Here is a 19,305-nt window from a genome sequence, read left to right on the forward strand (position 1 = left end):
AGTCAACGAAGAGCTCTTTGGAAACTCTCCTCCTCAGCTCGCTCTTTGCTATTAATTAAAAAGCAAGCGTGGCACAACCTAGGGGATGCACACTCGCAGTCTTCATGCATGAGAAGCGAATCAAACAGTGCTTTAGAAACAATATTTCTCCACAGCTTATAACAAATAAGAGCAGTTACGCTGGACAAGAGAGAGACTAGGCTTCATTGCATGTTTATGGATTCCATGCAGTTGGGAAGACTGCCAGGATTCAGTAATTAGTAGCCATGTTTCAAATCTCTAAGCCATAGTTATCTGCTGGCATTGTTCAAAATTTAAATAGATATTAAGGCTTTAGCATTACTATTGGAGACGGGCATAAAGCAATAAGTGGGATCTACAGCTTTTTGGAGGTGTGTGAAGATAACAAGATTCGTATTTCAAGTCATTTTAGAAACATTAACGCAAGCAAAACGTTCATTCAGAACTACATTTATCCACCTACTTGCCAGTAAGATAAATAACTCTCTCTATGCAGCACTACATTAAAGAAACATTTTGTAAATGAAATTTAGCATTGACAAAGGACAGCAGGGTGCAACTACTTGTCCAATACCTTAGCATGAATATTTCAAATACGAGATTAATTCATGGGATAATAGCATTTGCTATTAGTGTGAAAGAGGTTTAACTCGCAATGATTCACAGGTGTTGGAGGTGAACTAAGCGCTACAGGTTTGCCCAGAGGTTCGAGTTCCGTGAACTTTAGATTTCAAGGGGAACGTTCCATAGGTGGAGGGTCCCTGAGCTTGTAAAATAGAGTAGGCATGAAGTCCAGAATAAACAGAGCAAGAATGTTGACTGAGGCCTGAGAACACGTTTGGATTACAGTAACTTTGATCAAGTTCAAGTCCTCTATGTATTTTTCAGAACTCTGGTGTATAAGAGCAGTAATGGAATGTAATATGGGTTAATAAACCAAAAATGAAAAAGAAACAGAAAATTAAACTAAAATGTGAGACATCAGGAAAACAAGAAGAATGAGCAAATACAAAGCTCTCTAAAAAGAGAAAAACATGAGATTTGCAATGAATGAAGTCTGCCATACCACTGCATTTTGGAATCATTTAATTCTCTGCATGACTACTGTGCTATTCCATTTGCATTAACTTCATCTCCTAATACCTGTAAATTTGTACAATAACCATTCAAGAGATATTTTCTTGCCATTGAGAAAAGATAGTTGTGAAAGTTAATAGATTCAACAAGAGGATCTGTGACATCTGATAGAATCCTGTCAAAAGACAATATGTTTTGTCATTAAAAAAAAATTTTTTTAGATGCTCTAAATCACCAAAGTTCACATTACTGCTACATTTCTCCTATGTGTATGTGGCTCCTGCTGGTGTCAAGTGAAAATAGCTGAAAAGCCTTTAAACAGTTTGTGTTTTGTTTGCATATACATGTAATACCAAAAACATTTCTGCCTGAACATTTAGGAAAGTACATGACTATTCTTATTAACTACCAATGTGATTAAAAAAAAGAAGTATAATGTTTCTGGCTGCTGCCTCTTGGAAACTTTAACAGTGTCTACTCCCTTCTTAGTGATGACGGACTAAAAGCATTTTTGCAGTAACAATAATATGCCTATAATTCCTGTTTTGATGAAGCAGTTGAAGCCCTTGCAGCAGGAGCGTGCTTAATGCAAGAAATTAGGTACCATTACTACTCTGTCACAAAGGCTGTTGCAAGTGAAGGAATTAATCCCTGCTCAGCCTTCATTCCCTAATGCACGGCGGTCTCTGCTAAATGACGCGGCGATTCTGCACGGCGCTCTACCTTTAGCCAGGCTGCCTGCGGTTACACTTCGCAAGCGGCTTGGCTGGGAGTGGAAACCCATTGATGAGAATATTTAAAGGTGCTGGAAACAATTCAAGGTGAAGTTTGTACATTAAGTCTACAGTAAGCTGGCACAAATCTAAGAGCGAAGAAAGGCCAGGAAACGTACAAAATTTACACTTCTACAGACCTCGATTTTCAGCAGATGCTGGCTCACTCTTAGGAGGACGGGGCAATAAACATTGTGAGCTCAGCTTAAAATTTGTTGAAATGCAAATGACGGCGTGGAATTAGATCTAAGCAAATGAGCCTGCAGCTCTAGCAGGTACTCATAATACATGCATGGAATCTCCTTTTTGTTTTTAATTGCTTTATATTTGGAAAATAAAAGCTCACTGAATGGTTAAAAATGATACAAGCTTTAAATGGAAGAGTCTTTATAGTTGGAAATGCAAAAGATTCATTGGTTCAAAAGGTCCATTTCATTGCCAAAGATGGCATAATCATTGGACTTTTGTGTTTTGGCTTTCTACAAATACTTTTTTCTTTTATTTATTACTATCTCTTATCCTCCATCTGTTAGATCCCAGGGTCCTGGTAAATGAGTTATAGTTTGCTGTATGATTTGCTAATTTGCTGTACTGAAGAAATTAATGGTGCTCCATTCTTATACCTGCTTATGTTTTAGATTCTGTCTTTGTCCCCAGAATGGCTTTTGTGGTCTGAATCTCATATGGAACAGTCACCTATTTTAAAAAAATTTATCACTGCACCTATATACTGGATGTACATTTCAATAAAGCATATGCTTCGATGTCACAGTATATGGGGATATGAAATAGAATCCTTGAGGTAGTATTGCTAAGATCGATGATGTACCTTTTAAACTTGTTATAAATTAATTAAGAGAAAAATAATCCAAAAATTAAAGTAACATTGTTTGCTTTAAAGAACTAAATATCCAATACAATAATGGCAAATGTTAGAAAACACTCCTCAAACACGTTCATGATCTTTTTTGGTTAACTACCACAATTCTTTGGATTTTGGAATTACATATGCTCAGGAAAGCCCCAACACAGCTTAATTGTCGCTACATGAAATATCACAGAAGACAGCTATTATTGCTCAAGTTTTGTGTCCCCAATAACCCCGAATGAACTTAGCGCTGCTGCACGCCACCCGGCAGACCCCGAACGAGCTCGCCGCTGCGCAAGCAGACGTGCAGTCAGCGCAGCGGCGCAGGTGGTGGAAGGAGCGGGGACTTCGTGGCTAAGGCACGAACCAGGGCGGCCGCGCTGTCCGCGTAGCGAGTGGGAGTCGATTTCGAACGCCGGGGACAGTCCCAAACAGACCTGCAAGGCAGGACTAGCAGGAAGATATGCAGAGAAAGAAAATAAAGACTTATGGAATCCCACAAATAATACATGTCGGCTGCGACTGCAAAAAGCAGCGCCCGAAGCTTGTGAGCGTTTGAAGATGACGAGAGGAAACGGCTTCAGAGGACAGCGGGGAGAAGCAGCTGGCTGAACGGCGTTGGCCACGGCGCCGGGGCGGCTGCTGCGGCGCTCGGCGTGCTGCGAACGCGCCGGACGTAACCGGCAGCAAAAACTACGCCTGTGCTGACTGCTGCCTCGGGGGGATGCAGGACTTTTCAGAGAGGTGTGGGTAGCAGCTTCCCTGAGAACAACTGAGCACGTATAAGAAACTGAGTAAAACTGTATAAAAAATTGTTATCCCACCTTGAAAAAAGATTGCAAAACATTGCATTAGCATTAACTAAAGCGGCAAGCAACCTCTTGCTCCTACTATGTATTTCCTTTCATGTATGTTTTGTACTAGGCATCAGGCCACTGCATGAAAAGGGGATCTCCTGTCCATCTGATTATCTGCTATAACTTTCAAGCCCTATTAAAATCACTGCTTTCCAGGATGGTGCCCTCGATCCATGTGAATATGGCCCACAGGCTTTGTTTCCAGATGTATGAATTTACATTCGATCAAACGTAAATGCATATAGTTTTTTCAAGCAGTTTATCAGGTCATTCACATGTGCTTGCACTGTTCCCTCATTTTGGAGGTGACAGATGTTATCAATAAGTGCTTTACGTTTTCTTCCGCATCACTGATAAAAACTATACACAATACAACATCTCAAACCCAACCCTGCTGGACTTTTGTAGAATCTTGTAGCATCTTTCCAGACTCATGCCTAACATCTCCCTGTTTATTATTGAATGTGCTATGCTGGCCACTTTTTAATTCATCTAATCTGTGATACGTTGATTGCTTAACCAAAATACCATATGGTATAAAGTCAAATACTGTGTAAAAATTATGCATAGAATATTCAAATTACTATTTTTATTTATCAAATTAATCATGTCATGAAAAGATATCAAGCTACTTCGATAAGCTCAGTAAGCCATACCGACTCAGGTTACTTCTTTTTTGTTCCTTAACTGTTATTGAGGAATTAATTCTACACAGGTGAAACTCTGAATTCATGTCTAATTCTAGTGTGAACATTAGAGATTAGCTTCTAAGATGAACAATAAACAAGCAAAACTGCCTTAGAATACCTTCATACCATTTCCAAAACTGGATTCATAAAGCACATTATTACAAAGCTTATTTGAGATAACATTGCTATTCTCGTAATTAAATAAATGTTGGTAATCAGTCATAAAAACATGCCTCACTATATAAACTGCATAATACTTAGAACGTGACTCCAAATTACATCAGGATTAATTTAGTCTGAACATCTCATTGCACACTATAATCTACTTTAAATTCTACTGCAGTGGAGGTATAAATGAAAAAAAAAATCTGTTAAATACTTACATCATCATCACAACTTATAGAACATCTTCCATCAAGGGATGCACACTGGAGAGGACACCAAAAATCAATATAATATTTTCATTTCTAGTTTAACAATCACAAAAAATGGCATTTTAAAACAAAGATGAACACAGTTGTGCAGAAGTTGGTATCGATTATGTTTTAATCAAAGACAGCAATTGCTCTAAGAATGGCAACAGTAGGAAAGCATTAACTCTGCTCCCCAAACCCGTTCTGCTACTGTTTGCAGAGAAAGGGTGCATTCACACTGTATCAGCTTTAACTGTTTCAAACACCATCCTCTCCCTCACATGTTAGAAGCTTGGAGATCTTTCCACAGCCACAAATACATGATTTTCCAATAGGGGCGGGGTATGACCAGCATTTTAGCAGTGCTTATTCTACAAAATAGTGCAGTCCCAGATAATTCTCAAAATAGGGAAGAAATCTCCTAATCTTTAGAAATGATATTATTCTATTCCATAAGTACAAATTCTATAAATTCTATAAGAAATACATTTTGGATATAGTTTATTAAAGACTATAAATGCCAAGCATGATTCAGTAGCCTGGTTAAGCTCATCAGTCAAACTGATATTTCCATCACTGAGTGTTAGAAGATAGCTCCTAAGTAAGGCAGAAATTATGATTCTGCTATCACTGAAAATGCCACAGAATTTGGTCCGCAGTTTCCCCTTTTTCTTAGGGAGGAAGTTTACATGCGTCAGGCCAACACAATTTCTTTCTTTACATTAGTTCTGAATTTTAGAGGGGACAAAATTCCCGCTAATTCTTCTCAAACTGCCCCAGACCGAGCAAAGCAACCCGCTCCAGGCTGCTGCTGCTGCTCTGTCCCCGCTGCGCTCTGCAGTGCAGACAGCCTGAGCGCGCGGGTGCCGACTGCCTCCTCCCGCAGCAACGGCAGGAGCACGCGGGAACAGCCACGGCTGTGTCCTTAAAGAAATCCCTTGGAAGCAACCGAGCACAAATGGTGTCCCTTGAAACCACCTGTTAAAAGAACCTTAACTAAAGTCATGTTTGTATTAAAAATATTTAATCTCAGCATTATCAAAAAGTGTTGACCAACCTAATAAAAGCACTGGCACTAAGGAAACATGTTTTTATATTTTTCATGTTGTTATTTGGGGGAGATAGAAGGTTAAATGGACCTACAGTAATTTTTCAGGGTCTTGGTGTACATTGGCAGTCTAAAATTAACAATCTTTCCCTTTGCCTCCACAAATGCTGGATCTACCCCCGTTTTTGACCACTGAATGCTCTTTTTTGTAATAATGAACTGAAAGGCAAATAAGAAGAGCTTGCCATCATATATTTATAATAGCTTGTTTGTTTACAATAGTTTTGTTTGTAACAAAAAATTGCAGATCATTGTCATCTGCACAGTTAGAAAGTTGTTGTGGATTCAGTGACAAATTAAATAGAAAACTAAAATATACCTGTCTGCTTGCAGTCCAAAATTTCCGCTGGAAAAATTCAAGTTTCATCTGGATACCTACAGCTGGGAATATATAAATGAAAATAGTGTGTTAAAATTCCTTTAAAATGATTATTTAAAACTATTCAGAAGGAAAAATGATGACAAGACCTATAATAAAAAGGCAATAGTAATTAAATTGAAGAGACCACACAGTCACATTTTAAGCCATTTACAGTTTGTTTAAAACATGAAGATATTGCTAACATAACATGTGATAACAAGGCAAACATTATTCAAATTGCATGTATCTCCACACTTAACATAAAACCCCAAAACCTAAACATATTTATATGCATGTCTAGCTCAAATTTGTATTTTACTGGTAGCAATGTAAAAGCTGTAGGAACATGCACTACATGTTTTCTGCTGAAAACTACTGCTGGTTACCATTTCAAATGATCATTTGTCATTGGGCCATTTGATGCATGAATTATTAGTGGAACACAAGAAGTCTATTTCAAACATAAGGTTAATTTTTTTTTGAAATTAAGAGCATTACGTGCAATTATGTCAAATGAAAGTATAAGAGTTAACCATTACTAGTTACTGGTTTTCAAATTTCCAGAAAAGGTTAATAATGACAATAACCTGCATTAAAAAAAATATATATATATATATATACATCAAGCTATTATTGGTTTAAACAATGTATTTCCCATAGCTTCAGGTGGGAGTTTGTTTTTCCTGGTATCAGCAGACCTTTCTTCTGGCCTACTCTGGGGTTCATATCAGACCTAGCATCAGCGCTGTGTTGCCGATCGGCAGGACGCTGCTGTCCGCGCTGCACCGCACTGCTGTCCAACAGGAACGCTGCTGCGGCTCACGTGAGCTCCCAAGGCAGGCGGTTCTTCTGGTTTTGCACGGCCGGACTAAGAGAAGGATAACGTCCTCGCCTATTTGCGCTGCAAAGGTCTGGACAAGCTTCACGAAGCACAAGAAAATAACGGGATGAAACAGAAGTCGGGAAGAGGGGGACGGAGCTCCTGCTCTCGCGGCCGTGGCTGCCTCCCCGCACGGCACCTGCCGTACGCTGGCCCGCGCCAGGAGCCCTCCCTGCGCCAGGCTTTTCGGCCGAGCTTCTTCAGGGCTGGCCCTGTACCAAGCGATGCCCTGGCCGTCCAGCGCAACGTCTCAGCAGGCTCCGGCTGAGCGCCCTGCAGCTCTTTTAGGTAGCTTAGAGGATGTGTAATGGCTAGGGTGGAAAGAACGCACCGGGCCCTAATGACTAATCTATAGCCTTAGTACGCTGTTTCCTCCTGGCCCTTCATAAAAGCTACAGTTTCTAAAGCTTTGCAAGACGGAAGCCCTAACTTCTAGCAAATTCACTACAATAATCCTTTGTTTAAAACAAGCAATGACTTCAAAAAAAAAAAAATCAAATTTTTGGGAAATTTGGAGGAAATTTCATTCATTCATTTCATTCCTCTAGGGTCCACAGCAGGCATCATTTTAAATCATATTTGCATTTTTTGCAATATCTTAGACTACTGGTACTGTTTTTTGCAAATGCACACATATTGCTGTCATGCATATATTTTATTTTGCGTTAGCAGGTAAGAAAAAGTATGTGGTATGAAATCCACAATGAACTGATACAATGTATAAGGAATTTTCATATTGTAGCACTTTATAAATAGTTTTTTGCTATCTGCATCTCACGGACATTATTGCTTAAGAGACTAAGTACAGAAATTCATTTCTGCTTTCAAATAAACTCCAGAGGAAACTCTCTCCAGCTACATTTTATTATCTAGTAATTTTTTTTATGGTCAATGAGGAGATGCTATCTGACAGCCGTGCAGCACATGTTTTCTTCATCTGTTGTTTGCCTTTAGGTTTACGCCTAGCACACAGGTGATCTGCACATCCTACCCCCTTTTTTTCTGAAATAGAGGCAAAACACATACATTACCAGGAACTTTCCACAAAGAAACCACTTTGCTTCTGTACCCTATATCAGTATTTGAAATTTCAATCTCATATTCCATTTGCAGCGATCCATCTTCTCATGTACAAATGAATACAAGAGCATTTATATCAGTGAAAGTCTTCTTGATCTCAGCAAATTAATTATTTGTATGCCTTGCTTTCCCCTGTGAACATGCCTACGGAATTCACCAAACAAAGCGATGTGCCCAGCATGAGATACACAGATAGGTACCTTGCTGAATGAAGGCCTAGATTTGCCTCTGAAAGGCAAATCCTCCAGCCTGCAGCGAATATCATCTTTTGCAGACTTCAGGTGAAGTTGACAGCTTTTACCCCCATGTAGGAGCAGACCTGTTTTGCAACTGATAGGGAATGGGCATGCTCTTCTGAGCATTACAACATGATATCTAAGGGAAACCGGAGTGAGGAACAGTTGTCTTTACTCTGCACTGGAAAAATGTACATTTTTAAATGTTACATATCTCTAAACGTTTCTGAGCTCTCAACTTGAAAATAACTTGGCAGGACCTAGCGGAATGAATCTCCCTTCTTAGCAGGCTCGTGGCTGTAAGCTAGTAGGCATATAGCCCTAGGGAAGAGAGGAATGAAGACATATAAACCCACGGAGCCGCTTCGTTCCCCAAGTGATTTTATAATGGCATCTTTGGGGTAATCTGTGTCAAATTGCTGAGTTCCTGAAAAACAGATTTTCGAAACTATTTAGATTTTTCAAGAGTTAGATTTTCAAAAGTGCTTAAGCAGAGCTGGCATTTACTCCTACTGATTCAGTGGGAGTCGGGTTCCTAACCTGCTTAACTATTTCTGTAAAGCATTCGAAATGCTTGTCTCCACCTCTGGACTCCCAGATGCCTTCGATATTCTGTTCCTCAGTCATTTATAAACACTAACAACTTTAACAGCCCACTCTTACTACAGAGTACCTCTCAACGAAGAATCGCAAATACTCAATAAACGTGGTTAAGTCTTAATATCCTCATTTTATTGCTGGGAAAATGATGCATAAAGGAAATGAATACCAGAGTTCACACAAAGATCTGATGCAGAGAGTCATGCTAGCGGGGTTTAGAACAAAACAGATCTGTGGTCTCCAAAGCCTTGTTCTAACAGTCAGAAATACTGCTGTTCTTAAAGGGCGCAGATAAATGGGTTGCGGTTAGATACAGCTCCGTTAGAGTCCTGATAGAGGTCAACTCTTGGAGCTCAAGCTCTTATTAATAGACACCATTGCCCAGAGTAAAGAATGAGCTGCCAAGGTAAAATGGGCTAAATTATCAAGTTCATTATCTTGATGATGTGAAAGAACAGAGCTGTTATCGAACATCAGTTTAAGGTTTAAACCTGTAAGAAACATTTATTAGGTTACAAAGGATGAACGCAACAATCTCTTCCATTATGTGCTTTACTCTGGCTAATAAAGTTGTTGCTTCATTTGAATTCAGCTTATGGAAGTTCTCCCATTTTTGTTTATCTGTCCAAGACATACAAACCTATAGCACATCTAAATTGTAAAATATCAGTACAGGTTGGTAAAAGTGATATTAGAATAAAAATATTCTGAAATATTTTATTACATGTTAGTGCTAAAATAAATCTCTGTAATTTAGAGATTATTTTACTTGCTGTGGCTGGCCCGTTTAAAACACTTGGCAAAGCAACCTTTGTTTAAATTCCATTTTTGTTCTTGTAAACTATTAATGAAAGTATAGTAAATGTAAAGGAACAATTTAAGATATTATTCTCCTGCACTAATATTTTATGTATACTCACATTTGAGCAGGAGAGGTGGGACTAGATGACCTCACAAGGTCCTCCCAGTCTGAATTATTTTACCATTCTATGATACGAGGGTAAACCTTTTTCAGAGAAGTGCTAAACAGATAGCCTACGATACCGCTTAAATAAAATGAGTAGGTACTGAAGGTTTGCTCGTGCCCGGTAGAAACTACCCACCACACGAGAGAGAAGCTAAAGCAGTACCAAGGTAATGATGACGAAGCCCATGTGTAAAACCTTCCACGTGCCCATTTTAATGAGCTGCACAAGGCAACGCTGTAATGTAGAGACGACGGAAATCCTGGGGCTGATTTCTAGGAAACACAGAGCATCCTTCTTGGCGAAGCTGAGAAGAGGCAAGCGGCTGCGGTTTCGGTTTTGTTAGTATTAGCTCTACGAACGCCTGTGCCTTCCTGGGCAGACTGCGAGGGGAAATGAAGGATCAGGCAGAAACACCAGGCTTGCTCCCACTCCAGCAAAATCCCGTGATTTCAGCTGGAGTGTAGTTTGGGTGAAGCTGCAGGGCCAGGCACTACCAGTTTAGTTATGAGATTTCTTACATTTTTAAAAGTGATTCAGTTCATTTCTTTACCTTTTAGCAGAGCTCTATCACTTGTCTCTGAGGTGCAATACTACTGAAGAAGGTAAAACAGAAATATACCTTACACGTTAGTCTACTCTGGTCAAAGTCATACAGTGTTATAATGGCAACATTTTAAGTATACCATATAACAGATTACACATTTTCCTTGTGAAGTATTTCCTCAATTAGAGTTTTGTAATCCTTTTACTTGTTTTTAAATAATGAAGTGCTACGTGATGTGTATCTGTGTTGCAAGATAAGAGGAGAAAACACAGCTCCCATAAACACTGTATGGTGAAAGCAGTAACAGGCAATTTCTTTGAAGAGGTGTGTCTTCAGGCGAGATTTTAATCTCACCCTTTTAGTCTCTTTACATTTTGTTCCTTGCAACGTCTTGAAGAATTCTATATAGGAAATTCCATGTCACTGAATGAATAACTTCTAAATATTCAGTATCCTATGTGATATACGAATAAGTGGCAATTATGAATTTCCTACATTTCATATTATAATTATTTGAATCAACCTATATTCAAAAGAATTAACAGTGCTAGTGGATGGAATAATAATTTTCTTTTCTACTCCTTAGGTAGTACTAAAGCATTTTTGCTGACTTTTCCCTGTGCTTTTCAAGAACAGTGTTACTATCACAGAACACTTTTTTGGTCAGGTCATTCAATGCCTTAAGAACTCTTCAGATATACTTCAAAAGGTTTTAGAGCCAATACGTTCTTCTGAGCAATCCCTAGTCCTGCAGCATTCAGACTGAAATATTTGCACTCCAAGCTACTTTATATTTAAATCTGTGTTTTACAAATTGGCTAGATGTTAAAAAAAAAAATGTACAAACTTCAAAATTATAGCTCCCATGTCACTAATTCCTTATTTAGCCTCCTTGATGTAACAGCTACAGCAGAGAATAGAGGAAAAAGCATAACTGCGCTGCAATTTTGTCCAGATAACATCCACATTTTTACAAAACCCCTATAATTGATCTTCGCATGGAATATAAATATAAATACAAATTTAGTTCAGCATCTGTTGATTGAAACAAAATCACCAGGGAGTACAAATTATTTTTCTTCAGGCAGGAAAGAATGAGTGTTCAAAGACAAGAAGAGAAGGTCTCGTCTCCACTGCTGCCTTTCGGTGTGGTGCCCCTGGGGAGGCACTGAGCTGGAGTTGGAGGTGCACAGGAGCCCTGCTAACGGGAGCTGATGGAGCGACATTCAGCCTTTCTCCATGCACCCACCTCCGCCTTCTGTGCCACAAACGTGCCGCTTCAAATGAATGTTACAAATTCATTTTGCAATATTACAAATTCATATTACAAATCCAAGTGCTTGTGTAAACCACACTAGCAACCTCACTTAAGCGATCCCAATAAATAGCTTTCACGCTGCCTATGGAAAGCAGACATTAACCCCCTGAGATTTTTTTTTTCCATTTAATAAAGTGGCTGCCATTCTGTAGCACATAACCTATGAAATAACAGATGGTTGAGAATTACAAAGTTAAGTTCTTGGCTCAGTGATAATTTCTGTTAAATAAGTCATTTCCTTATGCGTTGATACCACAGTTGAGGGTAATATTTCACTGTTTTAGTGGGATGCTGTGAGTATAAAATCATTGGTAAGTGCTTAATGTCTACAGAGTCAAGGGCCTTTAGTATCAAGGAAAAAATGAAGGAAAAAAAAAAACAACTCAGGATAGATCAGAATTGCTTGTGTTAATTTCAAGATCTACACGGTTAAGCAAATGAACAGATAAGGAAATCATTTTCTCTGCTTTTGTGCACAGAATTACGAAAGATCCTATACTTTAAGTAAAAAGGACCAGCTCCTACTTAAAATAAGTGAGGAAAATCGATTAAACTGATTTATTTCAAGCAAAAGAAAAGCTGAATCCTCCTATAAGCCTGACAGAGGGATTCCAAACATAGAATTTAGGAAATGTAGTATAATCTAGAAGTGTTTCCATTCTGTGGAATATCCATTAACACTATATAAAAGCACTGCATCAGGAGGGCTAGAGAAATATCTTAGGGTCTCCATTCCCTTCTCCCACAGAGAATACACTACAGCCCAAGATTCTTTCTCACACATAAAAGATCCTCAACATTTTGAAATGGAAGATACTTTTCTTCTGGTACTCTGGACCGCCTACCTCTGATGGAACTATCTTAAATGAGGTTTAACTTGGCTTCAAAATAAGAGACGTTGGAGACAGATTTGGACCAGGACTAATTCTTATATCTACACTGCCTTTCTGTATTAAGCTTAGGTTCCTTCCTAAGATTCCCCTTCTGCCAACTCCTGTTCCTTCCTATTACTATCTTTTAAAATATCTAATAACCAAATGTGAAATATTCCAGAACGCTCTTAAATACTTGCAAAAAGTTGATTGCCCTACTTTTGTTTATACTCTAAATCTCTTTCAGTTCAAAATCTCACTCTCTTTGGTTTTTAGCTTAGCCAAAGAATGAGCAGCTGAATATTACCCCAAAGCATAATACTGAGTAATAAGCAACATATCTGCCAAAAAGTACGTCTAGTACAGATTAATGGAAGACTCCCACCTCCAAAGCTGATGACCTTCAAAGTACTTATAAAACATATGTTATGTACTGTAATTAAAAGAAAATTTACAGACATTTTCTCTCAATTCCAAGAAGTCTTAGCTAATAAATAAGAGGTATTCCAACAAGCACCTTCTTATAGTAATATAATTATGCTCCAATTTCATCTAACATAGCTATATTCCCAGAGATAGTCATTCTTTCATCACTGCAGGATATAAAAAAAATATGAAGGAGGACTCCTCAAATATGCACTTCCCACAGTGCTTCTAATCCTACTTTCAGTCTACTTGCACTGTAAAATGCAGTTTCATCCTCCAAACTTCACACCTGATTCAGTTTCTTTCTTGATCTCAGTGATCTTTTCCATTCTACCCATACCTTCCTCTTCTCATCCCACCCACCCCTTTTTCTTCAGTTCCTCCATTGAAACAAAAGATCACCAGAATTTTCTTTTCACATGAAAAATGTTAGTTTTATTTTCGGGAATGTCTGGACCTGGGTCAGACAACCAACACAGAAAATATCAACCATATAATTTAAGTCTGGCAAATTCTTAATACACTGAAAACAAGAGCTTATAACTGGAAATGTTGGGCAACCTCAATAATTGTTGATGACATCAGCCATCTTTATAATGAATTATATTTGTAAGTAGTCTGTGACAAGAGTATAACTAGCAAAAAGCTGTACCAAACCACTGAGTTCATATGTACTTCCTTTTCTTTTTCTTATAGTAAAGCACACTTTTTACCCTAGCAAAAATAGAATATCACTTATGCATTTGGATAGGACCTTATTGGTATTCACAAACTCTGTTCTCCAAAATGTGTGTTGTTTATCTATTTATTTAACTCGGTGAAGATTTCTAAAGTGCTTTACATCTTTTCTGGTGGCTTCTCCAACATGAAGCCTTCCTGCCTGACCTACAAATACGGAGTTTTAGTTAGGGGCCTGGTATTAATGTCATTGCAGAGGTGAACTCACCAAACCATGTTAAGGTCACAAATAGGCATGAATCACAGAGCAGAACTCTCTCTCTGGGCAAGGAACAGTGTTTTATTATGCAGATACGATCACTCTAGCTTCTATCGTTACATTACTATACGCATCTGGATAATCCATACTTCACAAGAAATTCAAGGAATATTACAAACCGTTGCTTAAAAATGCTTAGCAAAAGTATGCCAGATCCGAAGAGGACACCAAGATCCAACACTATGAAAGATTTCCTCATCCTTTACTTTTTTACCCATTTTTTTCATCTTTACCCACACTTCCTTTTCATTGATAAACAGCAGAAGAAAGACTTATTGCTCAACTGAAAAATGTCAAGTGGTAACATTACATAACTGAAGGGAAGCTTTGAATCTCTCTTGGGCTCCAAATGTAGTGAAAAATAGATGTTATCATTTAGGTGTCTATTGCATATTTAGATACCTTAAAATTATTTTAATATTAAATCCACTTAAAATACATGTAAATCTGCACCTACCTTTTCTATCTAAATCTGAACCTCAATAACATTTACAGATTGCTCTTTCCAAATATGAGTCTCTTATCAACGTAGAAACAAATGTAAAATACAAATAATCTCAAAGTCTGAATTATCACATAGCTTTGCCTTCCAAACAATATTCAGAAAAAAACTTGGCTATCATTACTGGCATCCTAACTTTATTTTCCTGTGTTCAAGTAAGTGGAATGATCACTCATAGGTCTAATTTGTAAGTGTGTATAAAGTCAGCATCAAATTTATATATAATAATAAATCTATATATATTTATATACATATATATAAAATTCAGTGTCAAAGCTTTTTATGTGAGACAATACAGTGTTCATAATATGTCATAACTTCTTAACTAACACAAAAAATACTTTCTTCATTAGAACTATTAGGATGCTACATGTAAATGTGTGAATTCTTCTTACAGGGATAAGAGAAAGTTGAAGTTCTGCCACTTTATTCACAGACCTTAAACCTACTATTTTTTCCCAGAATATTTTCAGAATTAGTGGTGGAAGCAGTTGTCCGGAGGGAGACTCCCAAGATACAGGGAAGGCAGTGGCAACTGGTATTTCCTGGAGGCCAAGCTCAGGCAGAAAGGGAGGAGATACTGGGAACCTGATGTGAGGCCAAGCTGAAGGGGGAGCAGGATGATGACTGCTTGGAGGCCTAAGTTCATCCAAACTCAACCCACCAGGGAAAGGTGAAGCACTTGGTTCGCAGCCAGCCCCTGACAACCTGAACAGTGGAGGGCAGTCTGTTAACACCATCATAAACCAGACTCCCTTTGACTCCCTGACACATATCTTCCTTCTGGAGGACTAATGAAGTAGCAGCAGGAGCAGGAGGAAACACAAAAAGGATATAAATTGAGTGAAAACTTCAAAAATTATAGAGGCCGTTGACTGAAAGTACATTGCCTTTTCAAGAGGCTTCATTGAGGAGGCTGGAGGGAAACAGGTTATCTGTAAATTATCATTCAGACAGTTATGCTGTATTTCAAACTTTACAAGTTAGTAGTTGATGTGTTGCCAATACTGCAACAAAGGGCTCCCACAAAAACCTACTCTTTTACCCCATGATAAACTTTGTGTACCAGGAGCACAGCTCAGGGGAGCTACTTGGGAATCCATCCGTAATTTTTCCAATAAGGAAAAAAAAAAACAACCTCCCATAAGCCTGGAGGGAGGTAACCACTTGGCATGTAAAATTACACTAAGTGCACTATGCTGGAAAGATACATACCTTGCTCCTGAGAAATACAAGGAGCACATTGATAGTACAAAATAGCCATTTTAGCTGTACAATTTGAAGGGGTGAGGTGGGGCACAGTTAAGCCGTGTCTGGTGTCCGCAGTATCCTCCCTGTGATTTTTAGAAAATCCCTGACACCTGGTTCATTCCATAAGCATAAAAGAAAGCAAAAATAAAAAGTGGGTTGGGTAGTATTTTTATTAGCCTCAGGAATGCTTCAGCAGCGTGCAGAGAGAGGGCAAACTCTATCAACAGCAGGAAAACTGCACTGGTGGCAGAATTTTTATAAGGAGATCCTGTGAGCCTTCAGGCACCTTCTTCCCGCACCTCCCTGCGTGGCCACTAGTCTGACAAATATTTCTGAATTCTGATGGTACCAAAAGCATGCAAAGATGGAAATCTGACCACAGTATGACTAAAATAATGAAACTGTGATTGTATTTTAATAACTCCCAAACCATTTTCTAGTTTTATAGGGTTTGCTCTCTCATTTTTTGGCAATATTCACATACATCCCACGACTGGAACAAAAAATAAGAGTATATATTTGTAAGTACATTTATAAATCTTAAGGGAGGATTCATGACATGAAATGTTCTCAAGAAAAGTTGCACTAGTTTTACTTCCTATAACTGAGGTCCTAACCTTGGTAGGTAGTGTAGCTTAGCCAGTATTCCTTTCACATCCCAGTCAAAGGGTGGTGGTCATGGTGCTGTCATGGATGGCTACGTACTTTTTAGGAAAGACAGGCCAGGAAAGCGAGGTGGTGGAGTTGCTCTTTATGTGAGAGAGCAACTGGAATGTATTGAGCTGTGCCTAGGGGTGGATGAAGAGCGAGTCGAGAGCTTATGGGTAAGGATCAAAGGGCAGGCTAATAGAGGTGACACTGTTGTGGGTGTTTACTACAGGCCACCTGATCAGGAAGAGGAAGTCGATGAGGCCTTCTACAGACAGCTGGAAGTAGCCTCACAATCCCAGGCCCTGGTTCTCATGGGGGACTTCAACCACCCCGATATCTGCTGGAAAGACAACACAGCTAGGCACAAACAGTCCTGGAGATTCCTGCAGAGCATTGGTGACAACTTCTTGACCCAGGTGGTGGAGGAGCCAACAAGGAGAGGTGTGCTGCTGGACCTTGTACTAACAAACAAAGAAGGACTGGTGGAAGATGTGAAGGTTGGGGGCTGCCTTGGCTGCAGTGACCATGAGATGGTGGAGTTCAGGATCCTGCAAGGAGGCAGCAGGGCACCAAGTAGGATCGCAACCCTGGACTTCAGGAGAGCAAACTTTGGCCTCTTCAGGGACCTACTTGGAGGAATCCCATGGGTGAGGGCCCTGGAAGGAAGGAGTGTTCAAGAGAGTTGGTTAATATTCAAACATCACTTCCTCCAGGCTCAAGAGCGGTGCATCCCTATGAGTAGGAAGTCAAGCAAAGGAGGTAGGAGACCTGCATGGATGAGCAAGGAGCTCCTGGCAAAACTCAACCAGAAGAAGGAAGTATACAGAAAGTGGAAAGGGAGACAGGCCACTTGGGAGGAATATAGGAATGTTGTCAGAGTATGCAGGGATGCGACGAGGAAGGCTAAGGCCCGTTTGGAATTAAATCTGGCTAGAGATGTCAAGGACAACAAGAAGGGCTTCTTCAAATACATCAGGAGCAAGAGGAAGACTAGGGAAAATGTGGGCCCTTTGCTGAATGGAGTGGGTGCCCTGGTGACGAAGGATGCAGAGAAGGCAGAGTTACTGAATGCCTTCTTTGCTTCAGTCTTTACTGGTCAGGCCAGCCCTCAGGAACCCCAGACCCTGGAGGCAAGAGAGAAAGTCTGGAGGAAGGAGGACTTTCCCTTGGTGGAGGAGGATCGGGTTAGAGATCATTTAAGCAAACTTGACACCCACAAATCCATGGGCCCTGATGCGATGCACCCACGAGTGCTGAGGGAGCTGGCGGATGTTATTGCTAAGCCACTCTCCATCATCTTTGAAAGGTCATGGAGAACAGGAGAGGTGCCCGAGGACTGGAAGAAAGCCAATGTCACCCCAGTCTTCAAAAAGGGCAAGAAGGAGGACCCAGGGAACTACAGGCCAGTCAGCCTCACCTCCATCCCTGGAAAGGTGATGGAGCAGCTCATCCTGGAAGCCATCTCCACACATGTGGAGGACAAGAAGGTGATCAGGAGTAGTCAGCATGGCTTCACCAAGGGGAAATCATGCCTAACCAATCTGATAGCCTTCTATGATGGAATGACTGGCTGGGTAGATGAGGGGAGAGCAGTGGATGTTGTCTACCTAGACTTCAGCAAGGCTTTTGACACTGTCTCCCATAGCATCCTCATAGACAAGCTCAGGAAGTGTGGGTTAGATGAGTGGACAGTGAGGTGGATTGAGACCTGGCTGAATGGCAGAGCTCAGAGAGTTGTGATCAGTGGCACAGAGTCTAGTTGGAGGCCTGTAGCTAGCGGTGTCCCCCAGGGGTCAGTACTGGGTCCAGTCTTGTTCAACTTCTTCATCAATGACCTGGATGAAGGCACAGAGTGCACACTCAGCAAGTTTGCTGATGATACAAAACTGGGAGGAGTGGCCGATACGCCAGAGGGCTGTGCTGCCATTCAAAGAGACTTGGACAGGCTGGAGAGAGGAACCTCCTGAAATTCAACAAAGGGAAGTGCAGGGTCCTGCACCTGGGGAGGAATAACCCCATGCACCAGTACAGGCTGGGGGTTGACCTGCTGGAAAGCAGCTCTGCTGAGAAGGACCTGGGAGTGCTGGAGGACTCCAAGTTAAGCATGAGGCAGCAATGTGCCCTTGTGGCCAAGAAGGCCAATGGTATCCTGGGCTGCATCAGAAAGAGTGTTGCCAGCAGGTCGAGGGAGGTGATTCTCCCCCTCTCCTCAGCCCTGGTGAGGCCACATCTGGAGTACTGCGTCCAGTTCTGGGCTCCCCAGGACAAGAGGGATGTGGCACTACTGGAGCAAGTCCAGCGAAGGGCCACAAAGATGATTAGGGGACTGGAGCATCTCTCTTATGAGGAAAGGCTGAGAGAGCTTGGCCTGTTTAGCTTGGAGAAGAGAAGGCTGAGAGGAGATCTTATCAATGTGTACAAGTATCTGAAGGGAGGGTGTCGAGAGGATGGGGCCAGACTCTTTTCAGTGGTGCCGAGCGACAGGACGCGAGGCAATGGGCACAAACTGAAACACAGACACTTCCATCTTAACATAAGGAAAAACTTTTTCACTGTGAGGGTGACAGAGCACTGGAACAGGTTGCCCAGAGAGGAGGTGGAGTCTCCTTCTCTGGAGATATTCAAAAGCCGCCTGGATGCAATCCTGTGCAATGTGCTCTAGGTGACCCTGGTGGAGCAGGGGGGTTGGACTAGATGATCTCCAGAGGTCCCTTCCAACCTCAGTGATTCTGTGATTCTGTGATTCTGTTTCAAGTTTGCCATTAATGAATCTCAAGAGGCACAGAGTTTAGACAAACATCCAGAAATTCGGA

The 19,305-nt window shown here is 40.5% G+C and overlaps 1 protein-coding gene across 1 annotated transcript in view; it reads right to left on the reverse strand.

Annotated features, from left to right (window-relative positions):
• CACNA2D3 (calcium voltage-gated channel auxiliary subunit alpha2delta 3) overlaps positions 1–19,305 on the reverse strand; it is a 512,160-nt gene that overhangs the window by 44,213 nt on the left and 448,642 nt on the right. Inside the window, exons 28-29 of the mRNA XM_067303580.1 lie at positions 6,126–6,187; positions 4,669–4,713 (exon numbers count right to left, since the gene is read on the reverse strand). Coding sequence (XP_067159681.1) covers positions 4,669–4,713; positions 6,126–6,187 — 107 coding nt within the window. The remainder of the gene's footprint in view (positions 1–4,668; positions 4,714–6,125; positions 6,188–19,305) is intronic.

The sequence above is a fragment of the Apteryx mantelli genome, chromosome 12 (genome assembly GCF_036417845.1).
Source record: "Apteryx mantelli isolate bAptMan1 chromosome 12, bAptMan1.hap1, whole genome shotgun sequence".
Lineage (NCBI taxonomy): Eukaryota > Metazoa > Chordata > Aves > Apterygiformes > Apterygidae > Apteryx > Apteryx mantelli.